The 25288-nt window shown below is 39.2% G+C and overlaps 1 protein-coding gene and 1 long non-coding RNA gene across 2 annotated transcripts; both read right to left on the reverse strand.

Moving 5' to 3' along the window:
- Positions 1–5359: 5359 nt before the first annotated feature.
- Positions 5360–14250, reverse strand: LOC124277691. The gene is made up of 3 exons (XR_006898892.1): positions 14003–14250; positions 6098–6103; positions 5360–5370 (listed from the first exon to the last, which is right to left on the reverse strand). It is a non-coding gene; the product is annotated as an uncharacterized LOC124277691 (long non-coding RNA).
- Positions 14251–14405: 155 nt separating this feature from the next.
- LOC124277690 (cell division control protein 42 homolog) lies at positions 14406–22677 on the reverse strand. The gene is made up of 3 exons (XM_046713421.1): positions 22463–22677; positions 16922–16980; positions 14406–15621 (listed from the first exon to the last, which is right to left on the reverse strand). Exons 1-3 carry the CDS (start codon positions 22599–22601, stop codon positions 15229–15231), a joined length of 591 nt encoding a protein of 196 aa, XP_046569377.1. The 5' UTR covers positions 22602–22677; the 3' UTR covers positions 14406–15228.
- Positions 22678–25288: the final 2611 nt, after the last annotated feature.

Raw genomic sequence — 25288 nt, forward strand, 5'->3', positions numbered from 1 at the left:
ATAGGTTTCAAGTGTACAAGTAGTAACGGTAACATTTACGAGACGTAGGGGTTCCATTTCTTCCTCTGAACATTCATTACTTGCTGTATTCCGGTTCCGCTGTACAAGGATAACAAATTCTTCCTTCCTGAAAATCATTTCAAATCTCTAACAGTGATACATGTACATCAAACGATACGCAGTGAACAGCTTATACCAAAACTCAAAATCAGGATATCAGAAAAACATTATCTGAGAAGATGTCCTGATGAATGATGGACTTGAATAGTGCTGTGGAAGGCACTGACCGTTTGAAACAAGTCTCCAAGAAAGGGAGACTACTCCTGTATACTTAGTGGTAGCTGACAAACGCATGATAATAATGGCCATTTACAAAGCGCCAGTTTATATGCACTTGTTACCCCGGATAACCCAAACTGCCTGTGAGGCGCTAGAAGGTTAACAGTCAAATGACTTATCCCTCCGGGTACCCATTAACTGCTGGGTGAACAGAGGCAATTCATGAACAAACTCACTTGCCTAAGGTGAGACCACAGTGTCATGTGTTGTCCTGGGCAGGACAGAAGACTTAGAAACTCCAAGGACTCAAGCTGCCAAACACGGTCACCCATCCAAAGACTCTCCGCGTCCTACATTACTTAACTTCGACCGATTTGTGTCCCCGGCTCTATACACAACCATTTCATTAGTTCTCAGTTTCACAAGTGGCGGTTGGGTAGCCTAGTGGTTAAAGCGTTGGCTCGTCACGCCGAAGACCCGGGTTCGAATCCCCACATGGGTACAATGTGTGAAGCCCATTTCTGGTGTTCCTGATGTTGCTGGAATATTGCTAAAAGCGGCGTAAAACCAAACTCAGTCAGTCAGTCAGTCAGTCAGTTTCACAAATGATGGGAGGTTTTCAGATCAACGCCAAAACACGATCATAAGACGGTGTTACTATGGAATTGTACCCCGTGGTATGTACTGTTACACTGTTGTCTGCAGAACCATTTACAAGCCATGTCTTCGATAAATATTACATAAATCGTTATCAACCAGGAGACAAAGTACCCTAGGTGGGCAGTTCAGCCCGGATCAGCGAATTCTTTAACCAGTAGGCTACCACACCGTCCTTCTAAGAGTGAGTGAGTGAGTTTGGTTTTACGCCTCTTGTGGCAATATTCCAGCAATATCACGGCAGCGGACACCAGAAATGAGCTTCACATATTGTGCCCATGTGGGGAATCGAACCCGGGTCTTCAGCGTGACGAGCGAACGCCTTAACCACTAATCTATCCCACCGCCCTTCCTCCTACGATAGCTACCCAGATAATAACATACGATACAGGAGGTATCTTCCTCTCTTGTTAGTATTCATTGTTATTAGTAATAGCAAGCTGTGTCAAGCACCTATCTCCAGAACAGCCATACTCGGCCTCTGTTCATTTACTCTAGCTCAAGGGTGGGGCACTCCATAGCGTCGGGTTAGAGCATTCTAAAGCGAGAATGATACACCTCCAATTAACACGCTTGTAGACATTTCCTATAAAGTTATACTTCTCTATAAATATACACTTCATACTTACATACACACTTATCGAAACAACATTTTAGAGTGAGTGAGTGACATGTGGGGAATCGAACCCGTTTCTTCGGCGTGACTAGAGAACGCTTTAACCACTGGGCTACCCGACCAACCCTTTTAAAAAAAAAGGCACGAAATTTAAAGTCGAAAGAGGGGCCAGTGAAAGGTTTAGAATGTGGACATTGTAGACATGTTTCTTTGAGAGATATAGCATTACATTTGTGGGCGGAAGGGGGAATAATAGGCATACTTAAAGAGGTCACATGCAACCAAAAAAATCAAACATAATTAAAACACAATTATCACTTCTTCATGACATATAATATGCATTGCTGATTATGAAAAAACAAATAAACAAAATTATAAGCGTATAATCGCAAATCAAAAGTGCAATATTTTGTACTTGGGCTTACCTCCCTCGAAACGAAGCAGCCGGGATACCGAACCCAGTCAGAGCGGGTGGGTGTGCACTCAAGTGTAACGGCTGGTTCATTAGCAGATGCCGCCTTCACGGCTAATTGTGTGTATATATAGAGAGAGATTTTGGGTTTTGTAAATACATGCTCATTTTTTTGTGTATAACATTTTGCAATCAACAGACATCATAACAAGTCATGTGTTCAAGTATCACACCTGCCTGTCTGTGTAATTACATAATGTGACAGAGACCGAACTCGGGCCATAAATCAATGCGTTTTGTTTATGGTGTATAGCCTGAATGGTGTTAAGTTCAAATTACATGTGGTCAGTGATCGCAGTTGTGTATTGAATATTGTCATTAGCAGACAGGCAGGCAGACACACAGGTGTCAATATAACAAGACATTGAGTTTTGTCTGTGACAGCGACATATCTATATCACAGTTAGAAATTGTGTCAACTCTAAATAATGACATTGCTTTTAAGTATCGAACTGAGAAAGTGACTCGGTAAGAAGAACGTGTGGTGAAAAAGACAAATGAAATTATATAAACAGTTTATTTACTGTCATAACATATAAAAAGCTCGCGCCTGTGAGATATCAACAAAACATTATGAAAATAGCTCACACCAAAGCCTTCACCGAGTATTCACCAGACAGCCCGCTTCCAAGTTGCGCGAACCTATTTCACTGCGCACGTGCTATGAGCGCAGCCAGCTGTTGAAACCCGTATTCCCCAGAAAAGTCTGGGGAAAATTAGTGAAACGTTTGAACTCCGATTTCGCGCGTTTTTTTTCATCGCGTTATTTTTCAACTTTATAAGTTGAATTTGCATTTTTGACGCTTTGTTTCGGTAAGTCCATACCGAAAGGTATCAGAATCTGCAAAGTTGTGTTTTACGTTGCATGTGACCTTTTTAAGACCTGCGATACAGAAGCTGTACGGACAATATGGGCAGAAGTAACGAATAGAGTGAGACGTATTTTACAGACGCTTCGTTTAACACCGACCGACAAATTTGTTTTCACAAGCCGCACCTGCCTGCTGTTGTCTCGTCGCCCGCCGTGCACGAGACTCCCGACAAATAGAAATAGACACGGTCTCTTGTCAGTTTTTGTGTTTGGTGTACATTTCATAGTCTAGTGAACTTCCGGCAGCGACTGTGCATGTCTGGTTGTCGGTCGAGCATGACCGATAATGCACACGGTGTAACAAGTGAAGACAAATGCTCTTTATATTCTCGAAACGCTTGGATTAAAAATGTAATTTTATTTTATATTTAGAAATGGTAAATAAAGGCTGCACTAAATAAAAGACGTATGGAAAGATGATGCTCATGTGATTAATATACATGAATAAAAAAAATGTCGAGCATTATTCTCTCAGTGGAATTTGTAGAGATTAGAAGAAAACGAATAGGAAGAGTGAGTGAATATGACTTTACGCCCGCCTTTAGCAAAATTCCAGCAATATCACGGCGGGGGTCACCCGTAATGAGCTTCACACTTTGTACCCATGTAGGGAATCGAAACCGGGCCTTCGGCGTGACGAGCGAACGCTTTACCATTAGGCTATCCCACCGCCCCCGAATAGGAAGAAAGCGATAATATGGAGACAGAATGTATTTATAACTTAAGTTTTAAAACTTTTATTTTCCTTAAAACATGTTCATTTCAGAGACTAGCTGTTAGTCTATTGAAAACGTAACTACTGTATTTAGTAGTGTCATCATTCTATTGCAACGTTCCCTGTCATACACCTTCCAGCAGCAATGTACAGTATGCGGCACGCCTTGAAATATATACAGCTTTGAAATATGCAGCCTGTAAATGATCCTATATGCCAGACACAATGGAGGTATTATTACCAGTGTTGTGTTGCAGAGGCACGTATCATACCTATCCCAAGTATAAACTTTACAGTGAGGATTATGTATACAGTACAGATGTACGTGTCATGCAGGACCTCGAGACGAGTGTAATAACGGATGAGAATAATGAAGGATGTAAACTATTACCTTGCCTCATACCATGACCTTGTCTGATTCCATGTCCGTGTCGACAAGATGACATTATATAAAATATAGTCGCACTAAATGAAACTTTCTAAAATAATTAACAATTAAAAAAGAAAAAGGTGACACATGGTTGTTTTTTTATACATTTTAACAACGTATAAAACTTATACATGAGATGTACACATGTCGCAGGTTCATGTTCAGACTCGATTATTGTATAAATAGTGATGTTTCAATGAGCTATGATGGCTGACATGTTTACTCGAAAATTAAAAATCGACTCATGTCTGATTGAGGTCAACAGTTTGACAACTGAGCAGACTTGCCTAACGACACCAGAGTGAGTTGGAATGGTACAGATGTGGTACAAGGTACAACATAGAGGTACTGGCCATGCACAATGTCAATATGACATTCCCGACGAAGTGGTTGATAAAACACATTTCTTTTACTATATGTTGGAAAAGGATATGTAACCCACCTCAAACAGCCTCTAAAGAAACATACTAATGTAATTTCTAAATCACGAAGTGAGATTAAAAATAGTAAAAAAAGCAACTGAACTCACCCTTAAGTTTAAAAATAAATATTTGCAGGAATATCGTGTAGAAAAAAAATTCACAGTTAATGTTTAGAAAATATTTTTAAGAAAAAGGTCATTGAACTTTTAACTCCTTTCTTGTGTTTCTGATTGTTTTAAATTTATTTTGATGCTTTAGTTTGTGAAAAGCTTTGTCCCTTTGGGACAAGGCGTGCTGTGACTAATGTCATCAAAGCAGATTTTGTTTCCAAGTCAGTCTTTAAACAGTTGTTAATGTCACAACATTCAGCGCTGCATCAATCATACAACCAACTATCACGTACATCAAAAACCAAAGTGAGGCCAGTCTGGACACTGGCGTGGTCAGTTTGGGAGACTCTGGGAAGGGCGTCTGTCTATTGATGACAAATTACAGCGTACTCGCATTTCAATCACGGTACTAGTTACATAGGCAGGTACGTAGCTCACCTCTGCCCACTATGAATCTAATAGGCTGTAGATTACGCATACTGTATACTATAAGATTTTGAATGGGATTGTTTGAAGTATGCCTGTGGTATTTTGTTGACCCCGAGACAAGGAAATAAACATGGGCGTTTCGAAACAACTAAGATAATTACTTATAGTATTGTTCCAAATTTACAATTGAAATCGGAAGGTCGTTCTAACAATCTGTGACACAGTGTGATAAGTATTACACGGAATAGTATTTTCTTCTGGAATCGTGTGATGATATACCAAGCTGTCCACTAACAATACTTTAATCTCTTTTAGTGGCATTTAGAAGTTGGTCTGATGAACAAGAGAAATAGTTCTATGGATATACAACTTCTTTCTTACAATATATGCTTCGTTTCGGTGTAAATGCTAACGCCGTTATTAAGCAAGTGATATACCCATATCCAGAACTATTCCTTTGTTCAACAATACTTTATGTGATGTTCCAGTTGAGAAGAACAAAACTATGCAAAAGTGTTTCAGTTTATTTAAAAACAATCTGATTAAAGAAAACAACACATATATTCTCGTAGTTTAACACCGCACTCAGCAATATTCCAGCTATATGGCGGCGGTCCGTTAATAATCGAGTCTGGACCAGACAATCCAGTGATCAACAACATGAACATCGATCTCTACCCAATTGGGATACAATGACATGTGTCAGCCAAGGCAGCGAGTCTGACCACCCGATTTCGTTAGTCGGCTCTTATAATACGACAAGCATGGGTTACTGAAGACCAATTCTAACCCGGATCTTTACGGGTGAAAATGAAAGGTAGTTTAACTCACCCCAACGAGTGGATATAATAGTATGTGACATTCTCTTAGTGTGAACTGACCTGTTTGACAAACAATTTACACACTGACCCAGAATTTACAGATAAACGATCTGATTCATTCGTTCGGACAGACATCCGAGATAAGGATATCCTATAATGAGGATCTGATTGTCCAGACTACCGACCATCCTTCACCTCGGGCATCTTCGTGACCCACATGTTTCGTCTTGACCTACTTTGTTGTGACGTAAGTTGCGGGGACAGACTAAAGCGACGCATACCTGACACGCTCTCTGATTGTTTGGGTGCAACAGAGAGGAAATACCGTCTTGATTCGTCTCTTCTGAAGTGGTGTTCGGTGAGCAAGAGCTCTTAGCCCAACTCCATACAATTGTACAAAACTATCGGATCTTGTAAGAATCGTCAAAATAGGCTCTTGAGGTCAGCTATTGAGAAAGATTCCGATGATCACACAAAAGATCTGGGTTTGAATCTCAGCATGGTAATATATTCACATACAGAAACACAAAGTCGACTCTCCTCTTATTTACAAACTGGTGGTTAATTTGTTTTTCAACTTCGATATTAGTTCTGCTTCTGAACCAGGATGTTAAAATGTTGGCTTTTTTCTTATTTTCTCTGATTGTCAACAGGATTTGTTCCCAAAGTTTCTGTGACAAAAGTCATTTGTTCTTCCATATTTCAAAGATCTTTGTGTCGGTATTCTCTTAAAAGAGAATATTAGACAATTGCAATAATTTGTTGGGTGAAAGATAAAGTCATCAGAAACATGTACACACATTGTACCCACGCGGGGAATCGAACCCGGGACGAGTGAACGCTTTAACCACTAGGCTACACCACGGCCCCTTATCAGATGAGAACCATTTATTGCTTGCTTCAATTTAACTACCATCAGTTAGTGTTGGCTGCAGTCAAACGCCCTATTGTCGAAGGAACGGTTGTGTCGAAGTAAAAGCTGCGAAGAGTCTGTGTATTCCTTCCTTTGTCACTTTTTGCGGTTGTCTCGAACATCGGATAACTCGAAGAATTTAGGTTCCTTCGTCTTTTGGCCGTCAGTTTGTGACATGTCTGCCTGTCAGTTCACACAACGGGAATAGGGGTAACAGCGATCTTGTAGAGTTTGGGGATTTTTGTATCAAATACCAGTCTGTAAAATACTGTTCAATGTCTCCCTGCGTTCTTGACGAGAAGACTTTATTCACAGCACCGAGTCAACTATTAGCGTCACGCTTAGAGCACACAATACGTCCTTTGTAGAATACATGCTTTATTTCTCTTAGACTGCAATTAAAAAAAACCGGACCATTACCCGCCATTATATTATCTAGGCTAATACTATATTCATTGTACCTACAGCTTACGTATTTAATACAGAGCAGATTAAACGAAGAAGATATATAATTTTAAAGCCACGCTTACAAACAATCCACTATGGTTGGTTTATATACAGAAACCTTTGTGGCACACTTTTCTCCATATGGATTATTTGGACACATGTCGTTTTGAAAGGAGGCGTTTCGTAAACCATCACCTGCATGCAATTTGTGTTTTAAGGTATACTTGTCACCTATAAAATGGATATATTCACCCAAACAAAATAACAAAATCATTTCCAGTTTCATAAGAAATTCCGACTTTATCATCCAGATTGTTTTTCAGGTCCGCCCTAGTTGTTTCTCAGATCCACCCTAAATGTTATCCGTGGTCTTTGGACTTCCTACCACTCTCTAGTCTATTTTACTATACTAGATATCAGTAGCTACAACATCGGTCTCTCACATTGGGCCTAAGCTAACACGTCATGCCAGAATTGCCCAAGGCGGCGGTAAACCCAAACTTCTAGGCGATATGGTTTAGTTCTAAACATAACATTGATACAGTTTAACTTTAATATCCATTGTCAATATTTCTCCATCAAGAGGGCTTTGTCAATATTACGTTCGCAAACATGCTCAGTGGTCACGCTAGTCTGTTTCTGAAAATGAAGAAAGGCTCTTGGCTCCTTTTCATTATATGTTATGTTTATGTTATATGAACAGTATGTTTCTGTAAAAATATGTTTCCTTGAGACAGAGTCTGTGGCAGCCCCGAGGACAGAGCTAGACATGCTACACATGTTACCGTTTCACGTTTCACACCTATTGTGAAACTCTGACCTCACAGAAACTCTTATGTTCTGTTACAGAACGTTTGTTCTGGTACCTGTATTCCAACAGGTCGCTTACAACATTACAGATCATCAAGCTGCCAGAGAAACAATTTGCCGAGGTGCTTAGCTTAAAGGGAGTAAGCTTGGGCAAATTGACAGTCCAGCTACTTATTCAAGTCGAAAATTCGCTGTCTTTTTTTCTGCTGACATTTTACTAATTTTATCAATACGTAAAGACCTCCTCTTAGACAGAGAATGTCCTTGTTTCACCGGGTGGTGGGGTAGCCTAGTGGTTAAAGCGTTGGCTCGTGACGCCGAAGATCCGAGTTCGATTCCCCAGATGGGTTAAATGTGTGAATCCGATTTCTTGTGTGCCACGCTGTCATGTTGATAGAATATTGCTTGCTAAAAGCGGCGTTACAGCTTTACTCACGCACTCACTTCTGACCATCATCATCATCATCATCATCGGGGCTGTGGGGAAGCCGTCCCACGGCCTAAATCTTTACTCACTCATATTGCTCCGATCGACACATTGGCAATGGCTTTCCACATAAATATTGAATTATATAAATGTTTTGCTCTACCGTTTGTGGTGTGAGAATATGTAACTCTAAACGTGATTATTATTCTTAGGATGACTCTGGCGATGTCGCCTAAGTAGGTATATATTTCCTGTCAAACCACTAAAGTATTTTGTTTGTTTCAGTGTCCCTTGACCATGGCGACCGCTACTATCACCTCTGCCTTATGGACACTGCCGGGCAGGTCAGTATAATCCTAACAAACACATGATAAACTTCCTTACGTATTGAATATTAGTAGCATGGATAGATTTGTCATGTTTACATTTACAGGCAGGATATTCTGATCAGTGTTTATTTTTCACGCTCCTGGAGGCATCGCGTATTTATTTATATATTTTTTACCGTTTATTTTTATTTTACTCCCTGTGAATCTGTCTGGGGGACAATCGAGACTGGTTGTTTTAAGGTGTTGATGTTTTATAATTACACTTGCGAATAAGTTTGATTTAGCAAAGCTTTCAATAAAATTCTATTTACATCCGTAGTGCTAGACTAAGTCGGAAGCCAGTACAGGGGATCAGAGGCTGGAAAGATATTGTATACTATAAACTGATTAATAAACGTCAACATATATATAGGTATGAATTTATAGCAGACTGAAATAGAAAGTTATTTCTGAAATAGAAAGAATAATCTTGGGAAAATGAACAACCTGTAAAGTAGAGGAGATACGATGTTCATGTTTTTAGTCTCAAAGTTCTTCAAGAGTGAGTGAGTGAGTGAGTGAGTTAAAATTTAACGTCATATCGACAATTGTTCGACTATACAGTGACGAGAAACAATTTTGTTTAACTATAAGAAATATATGTAGTAATGGACAGTAAAACATTAGCAAGTTATCACAATTTGAGTCTAAAAACTAACAATTTCAAATGATACAATACTTTATTCAATACAAAGATCAATATTACATATAATACCAATAAAATACGAGCTATATACAACCAGTCACCAAAGCCAGACCATCTTACTGGAGATCATGGGGACTTACAGTACCTTGGCTTCCTGCATGAACCACAGCAGAATTTAAGCCATAACTTTGATCACTGGCAGTTGTAGGAAAATCTAGCCATAAATTAAAACATGTCAAAATATGTTAGCATAAAATACTGGTTATCTGCAAAGTGCAACAATACCATTTGGTCTAACATGCTATCATCAGAGGACAATCTTTTACAATACTTCAACCCCATTAAATAACACTGCTACAATAATATTAGTTATCAATTGCATCAACCATAGTTAAAATTCATTCATTCTAAAGCTAGTATACAGTCCTAGTTCTTTTAAAAAAACTTAGAATTAAATGAGAATTTAGGTTGCTAAAATGATCTTGTATGTTTGAAACTTGGTAATAAGTATCGCTTGTGAGAGAAAATACTACCCGGTGAAGCAAATAGTGCTTAACTGTGATCATCACAAGGGATACAGAATGGAGGATCTCCCTTCAACATATACTCATGGGTAAAACGACTATGACCAATTCGACATCGTCTCATTACAACTCCATCATGTCTGGATTGACATCCCAAGTAGGTATATCCTAAGGTCTGTTTAATTTCATGAAGTGTATTTATACCTACTTGGGCGTTCTACCTTGTTTGCATTTTACTGTTTCATATACTAGTGCTCTCTGACATAAGGTCTAAATCAGGGTAAGGTATCAAGAGTGGAAACACGGCTGTTCTAGAGCCGCTTTAGCTGCAGCATCAGCTTTTGTATTGCCAACTATGCTCACATCACTCGGTAACCAGCGAAAGACGATGTCGAACTGGCCAATGGAAAGATCATTATATAACTCTGTAATATCAAGAAGGCATGACAATGAATCAGAAAAAATAATAAATTGTTTACTATCTGTTCAGTATACTCCAAGGCTGTCAGAATAGCCTTAGTTTCAGCAGTGTAAATTGAGCTATTACCAGGTATTCCTAAGATATTGTTTGGGATCCAATGACAGCGGCACTTGAAACCGTGCCACCATCTTTGGATCCTTCCGTAAATACAGAACGATGAGAATCATATTTCAATCTCAATTGCTGATATTCCTGTTCATAAACCAATTGATTTGTGTCTGATTTTTTAAATTGAGTAACAGTTAGGTCAACGTTTGGCCTGATTAACTGCCAAGGAGGAGTAGGTAACAGCTGAAATGGCGCAATTATGTCAAGGTCAAGATTGGCAGCTGAAATGTGTGGTTTGAGCCGTATACCGAGTGGAGGAACTAGTTTAGTATTTTTCTGAAATAGTGCCTCACACTGTGGGTAAAACCCGACTCATAAACAGTGTGTGATGGATTCGAGCGTAATTTAGTTATATACTGAAGATATATTGGTGCGGCGGGGTTTGTGAGAGGGGTCATCAGCTTCCACATACAGACTGTCACTTGGAGAGGTCCTGAAATCTCCTATATAGAGTATCAGGCCTTGGTGATGTATTGGATCTAATATTTCCAAATCACTCTTACATGCTCCACCATATATGATAGAACCATAATCCAGATTCGAGCGAAGAGACCTGTGTAGTGAAGGAGGGTAGACTGATCCTCTCCCCACATGGATTTGGACACGACTTAAATAAATCCATCGCCTTCAGACACGTTGCTATGAGATATTTAACGTGTGGCTTAAAGGTAAGGTCAACAATGATACCCAAAACTTGGCTTCTTGTACTACTTTGATTGGAGTAGCAGCTAGATATAGCTTGGAGTGACTATGCGGTATATATTTCCGGCAGAAATGAATGCAATTCGTTTTTAACTTTGAGAACTTAAAACCATAATTCATCGACCAAGCATCTATCTTATTGAGACAGAGTTGCAACTGTCTCTCAATAGTCCGCATATGTTTTCCTCGACATGACACATTAAAATCATGCACAAACAAAGGCCCGTCAACAGAGTCATTTAAAACTTTCCATAAGCTATTGATTTTTATACTAAACAACGTTACCGATAATATGCTACTTCGTGGAACACCCTGAACTTGTCTGACAAAGTGGATCCCACACGTACCTGGAAATGTCTATTTGTTTAAAACTGTGATAGGAAATTAGGCATATGGACTCTCAATCCTATCTCATGGAGGTTCTTTAAAATTCCATATTTCCAGATGGTATCATAAGCTTTTTCTAAGTGAGAACAGTTCAAACACCTTTTGAAATCACTGGTACGTTATTCAGTGACATGAGTGGTTTCACTACAATGTGCACAGGTTATATTATTTTTGCAGGAATTTACACCATGGCCAAATTTACCTCAGTGGATTAGGGATATATATGTCGACATCTATTTTACAGTATCCTGCTCTGACTGATTTTGGTGCAGTGGGAGATGATGAGGAAAACAGGTACGTATTTGTTTGGATTGTTTCAGTACCTTGACGCCTGGTGAACCTTTTCACAAATGTAACACTTTGCACCCTCATTTCAGAAACAATATCCAGTTCGATATATCATTAAATAGTCTATCCCGATCTGTACTAATTCCTCTCCTGGTATTGAGAGATCTGTGAGGAGATACACTGACGGGGACTCGGACAAATTCATCAGTTGACAAGTTTGTTGCTTGTTGTTGTTTGGCACATCGTGAACAGCCAGGTGTGCGAGAAAGGATGGAGACGGCACATCGTGAACAGCCAGGTGTGCGAGAAAGGATGGAAACGGCACAGCCAGGTGTGCGAGAAAGGATGGAGACGGCACATCGTGAACAGCCAGGTGTGCGAGAAAGGATGGAGACGGCACAGCACACGCAAATGACTCAAAAACTTTGCCGGCACTTGTGCACGTGCTTCGCGTACACCTGGCTGTTCCTCTCTTTGCACTCCACCCTCGTGACAAATAGTGAGTGAGTGAGTTACGTTTTGCGCCGCTTTTAGCAATATTCAAGCAATATCACGGCGGGAGGACACCAGAAATGGGTTTCACACATTGTACCCATGTGGGGAATCGAATCTTGGTCTTCGGCGTGACGAGCGAAGGCTTTATCTACTAGGCTACCCCACCGCCCCAACAAATAGTGAACTGTGCCAAAATTTTATAGATAGTTTGTTAAACAACTTTTTTATTTTTAGGACATAAATTCTGCCAAAAACTCAAAGAGCTGGTCTGATGTTTTGATTATGATCAGCGTTTCATTGAGTATTATATGTTATTAGTTTTCGAGTTAGATTGCAATTCATCGGTCCACTTTTGAGACAAAAACGGACTATATATAGTCACGACTATATACTGAACAAAATAAGTTATGAAACATGTATATTCTAGGGTATACTTGGCAAAATTGGCGCTTAGTCTTCGCTATGAAAACAAACATCTCCAAACATCTTCATGAGCACTTCTGTTTGTGTAATAGGACGTGGAGTCATCTCATAGATGACATCCGTACCTTATCATCATGCTTTGCGGGTTAACCTCTTTGGTCATGTGGACAAAGCTTTCAATTTCGGATAAGAAGGTCCGTGGTTAGAATCCCAGAACGTGACTTGGAAATTTTAAGGCCGCTATATTTGTGTTCAGTATATAGAGCTGTATATCATATCCGTCACAGAGCGTCACTGAATGTTTTCGGACTGTCTGATATAACCATACACGCAGGCTGTGCTGTTGGCGTCTCAACTTGCCCGGGCTGGGTTTTCCATTATGGTGGGTATTTCGAGAATGAAGACTAATTCCTAACAACGGGGAAAGTACTATGGTTATACAACTTTATTATTATTGTAAGTGACTTCTCCTCGTAGCTGCTAACATCGTTATCAAGCGTCGTTTAAATTAATAATAAAGAAGTTGTACATCCATAGAATTTTCCCGTTGTTCAACACACCTACTTCTAAATGCCACTGAAAGCAGACTAATTCTACCACAGATAATTGATAACATTTTATTGTACATTTCATTACAGCACAAGGACACATACGTGTCAACATCACATACATTTCTACAGCACTCAGTTGGAACCAATACAACAAAACCCCGTTAAACCGCACATCGTTAATCTAGACCCTCTTCCAGGCGTCTTCGAGAACGTTTCTGTACAACGGGTTTACTTCAAAGTGATGTTTAGATCCTGGAATATGTTACGGTGGCATGTTTCCATGGTAACTGTATACCTGATTAACGGCTTTTTGTGAAAGACATTGGGCACCCTGACGAGACACTACATGGTGAGACTTTAACATGAAACGTCAACTTGCAAACACCAACGGAACATTTCGGCCATAGCATGAAATCAATTACACTGGCTCTCTGGAATATGTGGGAAGACAATGCTAGTATGTATTGTATGAGTTCTGTATGGTGATGGGAAGCGTGCAATCGCTGGAGTAGTACGTCTTTCGTCTGGAAATCCTGATTTATGGGCGAAGACATTTGTAAACATGAACTTGTTTATAAAGGGACATCCCTAACAGTTGTCCGTTAATTACCGTGTACGTGAAATAGGGTTTGTCAACACAATGTCATTTATTAAATGTATAGCGTGAGGTAGCCTTGTGGTTGAAGCGTTCGTTCATCACTGCGAAGACCCGGGTTCGATTCCCCACATTGGTAAAAGGTATAAAGCCCATTTCTAGTGTCACCCATGATATAGCTGAAATATTGCTAAAAGCGGCGTAAAACCATTACATGTTCACAATCAACGGTCATGTAAATGGGTAAGAGTCAACATTATCTATCCCCACATGGGCACAATGTGTGAAGCCCATTTCTGGTGTCCCCCGCCGTGATGTTGCTGGAATATTGCTAAAAGCGGCGTAAAACAAAACTCAGTCAGTCAGTCAGTCAACATTATCTAAATACTCTAGATGTTGAGCAATAACAAAGTCATACTTTGGTCAAATAATGTTTTAAGGTTTATGGAATGTATTAACTGCATTGTGTGCACTGTAAATATTTGTGGTGTGGTTCAGTGTGAAACACGAGCACTAAGAACATGAAGATACGAAACAATTGGTCAACCTCAAAACGAAAACAAGGATGGCATAAATTAAATCACATCTTCTCAAGCATGTAACGAATGTTAACAAACAAATAAACAGGTTATTTCAAACGGCAATATTTTGAGTTAAAGGAGTCGTATTTTTCTATGCTAGAATGTTTTAGGGCTGCCAATTCTGAAACTAGTTGAATCGTTCCTCTCTTGACGTGACACGTTAGTTTGAATGGAGCGTTTACGAGTGTGTAGCGGCAGTTGACCTCGGCAGTGTTCGGAGTTTTGTACTTCTATTCTCTGTAGGGAGCCGTGGTGGGTCATTGATGTCACGGAAGGATGTGGAGTGTCCTGCACTTTTATTTCTGTCACGTGACTTTTGAGGTCATTGTTAACAGCGACTATCACACAGATGAGTCAACAACAGCACATTCTCACACAATAACAAGCACCAACGTCCTCTCCTCGATGCAGACACGTCATGCTTTGGGTGAGCACTCCCACATTCTTGAACCAGATTTCTATCCATTTCAACATACTTTGTACAGAAACAACAATGTGCAACAACAATGTGAAACAAGAAATTTGGCAAAACAGTCATTCAAAAGCTCGAGGTCACTTCTGGTTGAGCTGCCTGTCCATATGCGCCTGCGCAAAGTGGACGAAGAGTTCTGACATTCTGGACGCCATGTTTTTTTTGTGCCACAGATTTCATCTTCTCGCTCACTTCTCGTTCTTCTTGAATAGCTGCTTGAAGCTTCTCCAAAACTTCTTCTTCTTCTTCGGACACACTGCCGTTGTGAGCGCCCCCTGGAACACGTTCTTCAAACCGTCCCCTGTCAGGGACGAGCACTCTACATAAGCTTCCGCGCCGACCTTTCTGGCCAGCTTTTTGGCTTGGCTCAGGGATACGCATTCACCCGGATACTGAGCATCGTCCCTGAGATCCGCTTGAGTTCCGACAAGGATGAAGCGGGTTCCGGGTTTGAATTCCTTCAGCTCTGGGATCCATCGTGTCCTGACGTTAGTGAATGAGTCTTGACTTGCCACGGAGAAGCAGACGACAAACACGTCAGTGTTGAAGTAGGACAAGGTCCGCAGACGATCATACGTTTCCTGAAATATTGAAGAGAACGTGATTAATCTGACAAACTAACAATGAATAACACTTATCTTCGATACCTACCTCCCTTACGTTATGTACATACATACATACATACATACATACATACATACATACATACATACAGACAGACATACAGACACACGCAGACATGCATAAAGACATTTGCATACACACATATATACATACATGTACATACATACATACAGACAGACAGACATGCATGCATGCATACAGACAGACAGACAGACAGACAGACATGCATACATACAGACAGACAGACAGACATGCATACATACAGACAGACACATGCATAAAGACATGCATACATACATATATACATGTACATGCAGACAGACATACATACATACACACACATACAGACAGACAGACATGCATACAAACATGCATACATATATACATACATATACATACATACATACAGACAGACAGACACACACACACATACATACATACATACATACATACATACATACATACATACATACATACATACATACATACATACATACATACATTTCTCTTAGAGACGGTGGACTGGAAATATAGAAATAGAAAATATACAACCATATTTTATATGTTTAAAAATGAATGTTCTCCCGAAATATAACATTATGATTATAAAGGACGGTGAATGTTTACCGAAAAAATACATATTTTGTTTTTAAAGGGTCGTAAAAGCTTTTATCATTTTTCACAAAGAAAGAGACAATGCAGACCTTCCCAAAGGGCGAATAAGATGAATATGTCACAGGTTTGACGATTACGTCACAAACTATAAAAACAAGCATTACCTGCCAACCGTGTTTAAGACAAAAGCACGCACTTTATCAGAACGAGGCTCGTTGACCTCGGCTATTCACCTGTTCATAACTACACCGTGCCATAACTATCATCATCACATCCCAAAACGTGCCTCCGTGGCCTGGGGACACTAATATAGCTTTTTAGCTTTTTATTTCCTTTTAGCAGCATGACGTAACACTAATAAGATGCGTGCCCAGATGGTTCGCTGATTATTTATCCGTGTGGGGGCGCTTCCGACTGTGTTTTACATCCTTGATTATTTTATTTTGACACATTTATGGTTTTCAAACACAGATTCCGGACACATTTGCTACGAATAGTCTCTAGAAATATTCATATTCTTGAAACACCGACCTTCAATATTTCCTGTCTCGGTACTCCCTAATAAAACTAATTATAGGAAACTGAGGTTTGTTCTCATATTTATATTACAAAACGGGACGTGTTTGTTAGGAATATACTGACCTGTCCGGCAGTGTCCATAAGGCAGAGGTGATAGTACCGGTCGCCATGGTCAAGGGACACTGAAACAAACAAAATACATTAATGGTTTGACAGGAAATATACTACCTACTTAGGCGACATCGCCACAGTCATCCAAACTATAACAATCGCGTTCAGAGTTACATATTCTCACACCACAAACGGTAGAGCAAGAACATTTATATAATTCAATATTCATGTGGAAAGCCATTGCCAATGTTTCGATTGGAGCAATATGATTGAGTAAGGATTAAGGCCGTGGGACGGCTTCCCAACAGCCCCGATGATGATGATGATGATGATGATGATGACGACGACGATGATGATGACGACGACGACGATGATGATGATGATGACGACGATGATGATGGTTAACATTGTTTACAGTAGTGAGTGAGTTTAGTTTTAACGCCGCTTTTAGCAATATTCCAGCAATATCACGGCGGGGGACACCAGAAGTGAGCTTCACACATTGTACGCATGTGGGGAATCGAACCCAGGCCTTCACCGTGACGATCCAACGCTTTAACCACGAGGTTACCCCACCACCCCTGAATACAAAAGACCGACAATATTTTATTTCACAACAGGCTGCTGCTTGCCTGGCGTATACTTCTCAAATACCATGCCTTGCATACATACTGCAACCCGATAGCATAATCACTGACACACCTATGTGTATGCATACTTCAATATATCCATTCAGGGTGTAACAATGTCATGCACAGATGATGTACGTACTTCACCTGGTAATTACAGATAACAGATTACCTGTTTACACATTCCGTTGCATCCTAACCAATGATTACCGGTAAGAGGCGCGTGACAGGTGTGTTTGTCAAAACGCTGGGTACTAGATAACCATCATCATTTATCGTAGATACAACTGTATATAAGTGACCCTGAGGTGAATCTTGTTTTTCACAAATGCTTCAGTCGCATGATAAAGGTGAACTCATTTAACAAACTGTTACTTCCATCAGGCGCCATCATCGTTCGTCTACACCTGTTAGTTACCTACAGACTACCTTTCTATAACAAATTGGTTCTAATAATAATTTATAAAATGGTCATCCCTGGACGCGATATACCTACACGACTGATTCCAATAATGACAATAATGATAATAATAATAGTTATAATTCAAAACACATACAGAGTATGCCTCAGACATCAAGACCTCAACTGAACCCACGTGAAACCTTTAACTCCAACCAGCTACAGCTATAAAGAAATTTAAAATAATTTAAACCCAAACTTGCCAGCGGGGAACCCTAGCGTTAAACGAGGCTGCATCTTCGTTTTTATGGACAAAAAGCGGTGTGTCTTTTTATTCTTAGGAGTGGACATACCTAAACCACGTGACACAAAATTCCTCGCAATCACGTGACAACTTATACCCGATTCGAATTTGAATACATGGCCGGGTTACGAGTAAGACAGGTGCTAGAGGTATTACATATTTGGAAGATTTGTACGTGCAAAGCACACAATAATTAGGCTTACATACATACATACAAACTTATTCTCTGCATGTGGTGCATAATAGTCAGGGTATCATGAAATGGTTATTAATTATTTATAATCATATTTTCTTTTGTGGTCTTTTAATAGCTTTACAAAGAAACCCGTGTTCTGTGAAGCTAATTCTAATGCCCTCCGTAGTTTACATTCTGAAACTTCAGTCTGTCTCTCCGCTTCGTTTCCGCTTTAAGAATGCCAGTTTTGTATTAACCTTGTCTGGGTTTTTAAAATAAAAAGTCGTTAATAGGATATATATTACACGCGTCAAAGACTGAGGGCAGCTTTATAACAGACTGGGTAGTCACTTGTTATTTGTCCATTTTCGAGTACATTGTATGTCTTTATGGCGGATTAAAGGAATTCCCGAGGCTATTCGCATGTACATGAGAATTGTGAAACTTGGTTTGATCCGTCAAATAAGAATGTGGACTTTGTATTGGTTATTCAACACAGGTTGGTAAGTGCCTCCTCACACTCCCGACAGGCTGTTGACACACACACGCTAATGATCCGCTGGTGAAACTGGGACCGTGAAATTGACGCATGGGTGTCAGTTTTATTCTGTCCAGTGATACAGAGAAGGGGTTTGAAAATTCAGGACGTAACGGAATTCTTTCATAGATTGGCTGCTTATGGTACTTGAAACTATATCAAATATAACTTTATTTGAAATATACTAGTATATTTAGTGTTTAATTGATTGTTTCAGAGTGGAAATATAGCTTAACCGCGTTAAGGATGATTAATTGTGCACGTATTGTGTGTATATTAAATATGCTAACAGAGTATTTGAATCAGGTTATGCTTCTTGCGGATACATTAGGGAGGAATACATCGGTTAGTGGCTGAAACTTATGTGATTAACATCACTACAGCAACTTGTCGTTATATAAGTACAACAATCACCTTCATATTTATGTTAACTTTTGGTTCTTCCGAATCTCCATATGTAACGCCGAAACAGGTCATACACAACGCCCAAAGGTCAAGTGCATGCACTTAATTTTTCAGCAATCCATTCTCGCAATAAAATATGTATATTTGCTTGATTAGTTTGGTATATTTTACTCCAAGGATATGATTGTAACTGTTCCGAATCTTCATGCAACGCCTAGACAGGTCACACACAACGCCCCGAGGTCAAGGGCCAGCACTTCTTTTTTTTCAGCAACGCCCCGACTTTTTAGCTATTCTCGCGTGGCCATTCGCTGACCACTGAGGGACAATCGGGAAACAATGTCACTGCCCAGACACTTGACATATGAAAACAATTACGTGGTCTTGAACCTTGGGCGGACTCTCACGTCTCGCGACAAGCTGGGAGAAAAGCTGAATGTAAAACAAAGCGTATGAGGAACAGTTACGTCATGCAACGTGCTCCGGTGTGGAAGTCGACGTGAGCGCTGCCTGTACCTAACACTGGGTCTTGATGTGGGATGTGTGTCTGTGTGGCTGCAGGAGGGGAGGGGTAGTGAAGGTGACTGTGCTTGACTAACACCGTGAGAAATGACATAATCGATTTTACGCACTAAGCATAAACAGGGTCGGAGCTAGAACACAACCTTGCTGTAACCCTGATTTTACCAAGAGCATGTGTACTTTTGTGTCAACTGGTGACTCACACGACCCTTGGATATATTATAAAAAGTGTACCTGACATACAAAATACTGAATATGTATGAAGGTTGTTGTACACATGTGTAGGTACAGCAACATACGTCACACAAGATACTGTATGTCGTATAATCATATGCTAAACATTTCCAGTACCATGTCCAATGTGAGATTGGTTATAACGCAAGTATGCATTTGATGCTAGTAAATAGTAACTAATAAAAAAAGCTCTGTGTCAAGTGTACGCTGGCTTTTGAAAAATCCTGTATGAGAATCTTTAATTTCCGATTTTAGTTTCAGAAAATATCAGTGTTTGTGGATTACTTCGCACACATTACCATACAAAACATCTTATTGTGTGATCCTGTAAGCAATAGAGAAGTTATTCCTTTTAAAAGCAATACCAGAGAGAGGTGTTTCCTTTTAAAAGCAGTACCAGAGGGGATAGAGCTGTAACACTTGTTGAACTTGGTGTTGTCATAACTAACAAGAACATTTGCTATTTCTTGTCCCATTATTTATCAAAGTAACTACAACCGGAAAGCTTCCAGCAGCGACCTCTCACAGCTCACCTAATGTATCAAGTCTTCTGCATTACACAGCAGGGGACAAAAGAGTCTTACAGACCACAGAGAAGAAATAAGAGGATTGCGACGTGTGGGGATATTAATCTTCTTACCTATTATGACTATGAACGGTCAACGCTGGCTCAGAAAACCTTGAGATACAATGCCTTGTATGTGTTAGGGTTAGGTTTTATCATTCATATATTTTGTCTTTCTAAAATATGTATTCCTTGGTGCATATGCTGCACACATGTTTAGTCTCTGTTACAAACCCAATGACATATATACTGAGAGAAACAAATAAAGCAACATAAGAAAATTCAAGTGTTCCTTTAATATTTTCCAGTTTTCATCACCAGCTTTGAATAGCGCTGTGGTGATGAAATCTGAGAATAAATAAAGGAACACTGCCATGAAGTGGTGTTCCCTTATTTGTTTCCCTCAGTATATTTAAAAGAACTATCGCCACTCCTACTCCGTTATATTTATCCTTTAAGCTCAAGACAATTATAAGAGAGGGTTCCTTTGTGAACGTTTTAATCCTCTGCATACCTTATTTCGTGGACTGTATGCCGCTCTAATTGTTATGCTTATTACTACCTCTTTGGTAGTGACATGTGTATAAGCATCTGTCAGCTGACTGAAGTTACTACTTATTTTTTCATTGTTAATCGTCTTGTTTATCATCCGTTGTCTTTGCCAGACATCATGTGGCCTGTATATGTGTTCATGTATCCATTGACAACCGTATGGTTGAAAACAGTATCTATACCGAAACGTCGCGATTGTACAATAAAGAATTGGATCAACCATAAAGACTTATCATCCCTATTACTTACAACTTTTAGAAAACAGTTATCTATTTTATACACTGACTGAATTAAGTTATCAGTTATCTTATAAACTGATTGAAGTTACTAGTTATTTTATAAACTGACTGAAGTTATTAGTTATTTCACAAACTGCCTGAAGTTATTGGCTATTTTATACACTGACTGAATTAAGTTATCAGTTATCTTATAACCTGATTGAAGTTACTAGTTATTTTATGAACTGACTGAAGTTATTAGTTATTTCACAAACTGCCTGAAGTTATTGGTTATTTTATAAACTAACAGAATGGAGGAAGGAATTTAACGTCACATCAGCAATACTGTAACATGTACAATTCATACATCAACAGTATTGCATTCAGACTACATCAACACCTGACTACAGCCACAGACTGTAACATATTTACGTCTAGTCAACTAATGTGGCTCCCGTTCAAGACCGAATCACTCAACGAAGTACATAAAATAACGTGCAGCAACAGGCTAAGAACAATACATTGATCGTTTGAATATTGCTTCACACTTCTCTGTCAATCAACAGTCAGGACCGTGTGTTGTTATTTGAACTAATTAACAGTCAGTTTACGTCCACGCTTGTTTGTCAGTTCACGTTGACAGGGATATGTTGACAGATTTATTGTCTGAGACAAATTCGTGTTAATTATTTTCTAAACGACCGGCGAGACGTACCATCAGACGATAGTCTGTCGGTGTTTTCAAATTAAACTTTCAGAATTATAACTTCATGTGGTTCTATTTTTATCATACAGTCATATCCAACAAATTACCTTAGATCACGGATATGTATCGACATACAGAATTGTGTTTAGAAAGCTATAACTCTCATACCATTTGATTCATTAGTTTGTGAACTAAGAAGAATATATTAATTGTGAATAAACTTTTAAAATCATAAACACTTATTATATTGTGTCCTACCAGTGAAAATCTACATGCCAAAACATCAAATGTTGATAAAAACTCACCAGCGTAACTGTCAAAACAGGTAGGTATGTACTCTTCCAGGAACCGTCCATCAATATATCGGAGAAGCATGCTAGTTTTCCCGACTCCTCCATCGCCGACGACGACACATTTAATTTCTCCGCCGATGTTTGCAACCATGATGTAAGTAATGTCTCAGACAGCGATATATTTGTGCCTCGTGTCTCTTCAGCCGAGCTTGTATCTACTGACTCACTCGATCGCCTGTAGCGGTTTTGATGAAGCCTCGCATGACGCCGTAGTCACGTGACAGAGAGGATCCGGGATTTCCGTTTCTATATTTAGCACTCCAGCGGTGAATTGTTGTCGGTTACACTTCATCTCAAAGGGGATTACTCACAGTGTTTGGGCCCGACGTATATTTTTGCGACAATCAACGAGGGTGTCATTTTTTTTTAGAAATGGCGACAGGGCGTGTGCTTCAAGATTGGTGTCAATTAGTATTGAGAATCAGTCATACCCCGGTTTTGTAGGTGACGAATATATACAGCGCCGAATTACTACTAAAGTTCACATGCATGAATATACAATCGGAACTTTTTTCATTTGAGTAACATTTTATTTATTAAAAAATATTTATTAATTCCTCCAAAACAGTTTTAAGTAAGTATGTGGTATGGGATATGAAGAATCTTTACTGACGTGTGATGGGGACTTAAAATATGTTTTTAAAAAAAACCTTAAATAGTTATTCGATGGTGATGCATCTAGTTGTTTTTGCTGTGCACTGTTTCCTATTAATTGTTTGATCGTTTGTAATTTGTTTTGTTACATCAAATTTATAGTGTTTTCTTTATTTTACCAGTCTGTTCATGTTCCAAAATAATTACAATAGAAGCAAAAGAACACATCTAACAATAGATAATTAGGAAGTTCAACAAATACCCCATATATTTTGGAGGTGATTGGATATAGCAGGAAACAATGGTAAATATAGGAAGGAATCTAATTAACCCCACCAACCAAATAACAAGCTGAATTCCAAGATGATTGTAACTAGTGAGGAGAAAACTAGATGACAATTGACTTGTTTTGACAGATTCTGACTAAGTGAGAGGACACCTGACAATCATATGAACTATCTTTATTTACAAATCAGTGGCGCCAGTCCCAGATTAAAGAATGTGTTAGTGATTAGGAAGTTAGTGTTTTGGCTGTCTGTTTTGTTAGTCAGATGTCTGATGTTTGTCTGTAAGTCTGTATATTTACGTGTCATGTATGAGAGGTAAAACAGCACACAGTCAAATAATGTCTGTACGTGTTGGTTCAGTTCTTCGTTTTGTACACAAAGCTGTTAAATTGGGGATATACCTGAAAGCATGTTTATCAACAGCGCTTAAAAAAATATCACTTCAGCACGCGATTGAGAGGTAACTGTCGTCGTTAAAATCGATAATTGCCAATCAGCTGTAGAGATTGTCATACGTTCGGAAGTGAACTCAAGAGCGTATGATTTGTGCATTGAGTGTCAGTTGTAATCACTTCCACACACGTCTCAATCTGACTAAATAACACTGGATGATTAGTATTGTAATTAACAACGTGTTTAATTATTCACGCGGCCAGTGACAGGAGTAATTAACATATACATAATTAACAGATTCCGTGATAACATAATCAGATGTGTCACATTCGGAGGAGATTACAGTGAAATGTATTGACAACACTGCATTACACAACATGTTCATTTCACGTGTACTACTGAGGGTGGTGATATGTAGATCGGGAACAGATTGCACTTGTACGACCCGTGAAGATCCGGGCTAGAATTGATCTTTAGCAACCCATGCTTGCCGTAAGAGGCGACTAATTGGATCGGGTGGTCAGGCTCACTGACTTGCATGGGGGTGCCATCGCATCCCAATTGCGTAGATCAATTCTAATGATTTTGATCACTGGATTGTCTGGTCCAGACTCGATTATTTACAGGCCGCCGCCATATAGCTGGAATATTGCTGAGTGCGGCGTAAAACTAAACTCAATAAATCAATTGTAGTTGTACATCTGTACTCATATACGGTACATTTAACCTGCTGCAGGTGTTTGGTTTAAACATATATTTATTCAAATTAAATTGAATAGGGGATCGGTGAACAAGCAGGGGTTTCAGTTGAACAATTTGGCATTGTTGGAGTTAATTACTTCTCATTTACTCCATTTTATTATTATATTTTAAAATAATTATGATTCAGTATGTGAGAAAGACTAACGTCGGCACTTCCTCTAAACTAACCCTAAATACTTCCTCTAATTACATTACTCAGCGTAATTAGGATATTGAAAGTAACCGTAATCGTATTAATTTATGATGATTCTCAATTGTGTCTTTTCATGGTAATTATTATATTTTTGAAATATCTGAATCATAAATATTGACACGCACCTTGTCACTCAGTGCAGCTGGCATCTTGACGCATGTCAGTGTTGTCAATAGTGAAATGAACAAGTGTTACTGTTATGACAGAGTGAATCAGTGCCCTGTGATATCCAGGTCACGCGCCATAGAAGGAAGCCTTTATAGCGCAAGACGTATAAGGCCACCCGAGCTGGGTAGATCCATATTACGATGGTTTGGGTGGCATATGAAATGGAAAATAATAATCTGGTACGGTGAATCACTACTATTTTAATATTGTGATTCAGTTTTGATGTATAGCGCTAAATGAGGTATAGGCTGTAATGTTAAACGGATTAATATACTTTGGATTAAGATTAACTTACATTATTAATACACCTGTATGGCAATATCATTTCCTGTATTAGATATACATTGCATTGCCTGTCTGGAAATGTCAATTTTATGGACA

The sequence above is a fragment of the Haliotis rubra genome, unplaced genomic scaffold (genome assembly GCF_003918875.1).
Source record: "Haliotis rubra isolate DU_JTF1 unplaced genomic scaffold, ASM391887v1 Scf2256, whole genome shotgun sequence".
Lineage (NCBI taxonomy): Eukaryota > Metazoa > Mollusca > Gastropoda > Lepetellida > Haliotidae > Haliotis > Haliotis rubra.

Excerpts from the sequence above, each read along its gene's own strand:
- LOC124277690 (XM_046713421.1), bottom strand. The coding sequence starts at position 22,601 with ATGGTTGCAAACATCGGCGGAGAAATTAAATGTGTCGTCGTCGGCGAT. Across the intron at positions 16,981-22,462 it reads CTGTTTTGACAGTTACGCTG|TGTCCCTTGACCATGGCGAC; the intron begins GTGAGTTTTTAT and ends TGTTTGTTTCAG. Across the intron at positions 15,622-16,921 it reads TTATGGACACTGCCGGACAG|GAAACGTATGATCGTCTGCG; the intron begins GTCAGTATATTC and ends TCAATATTTCAG.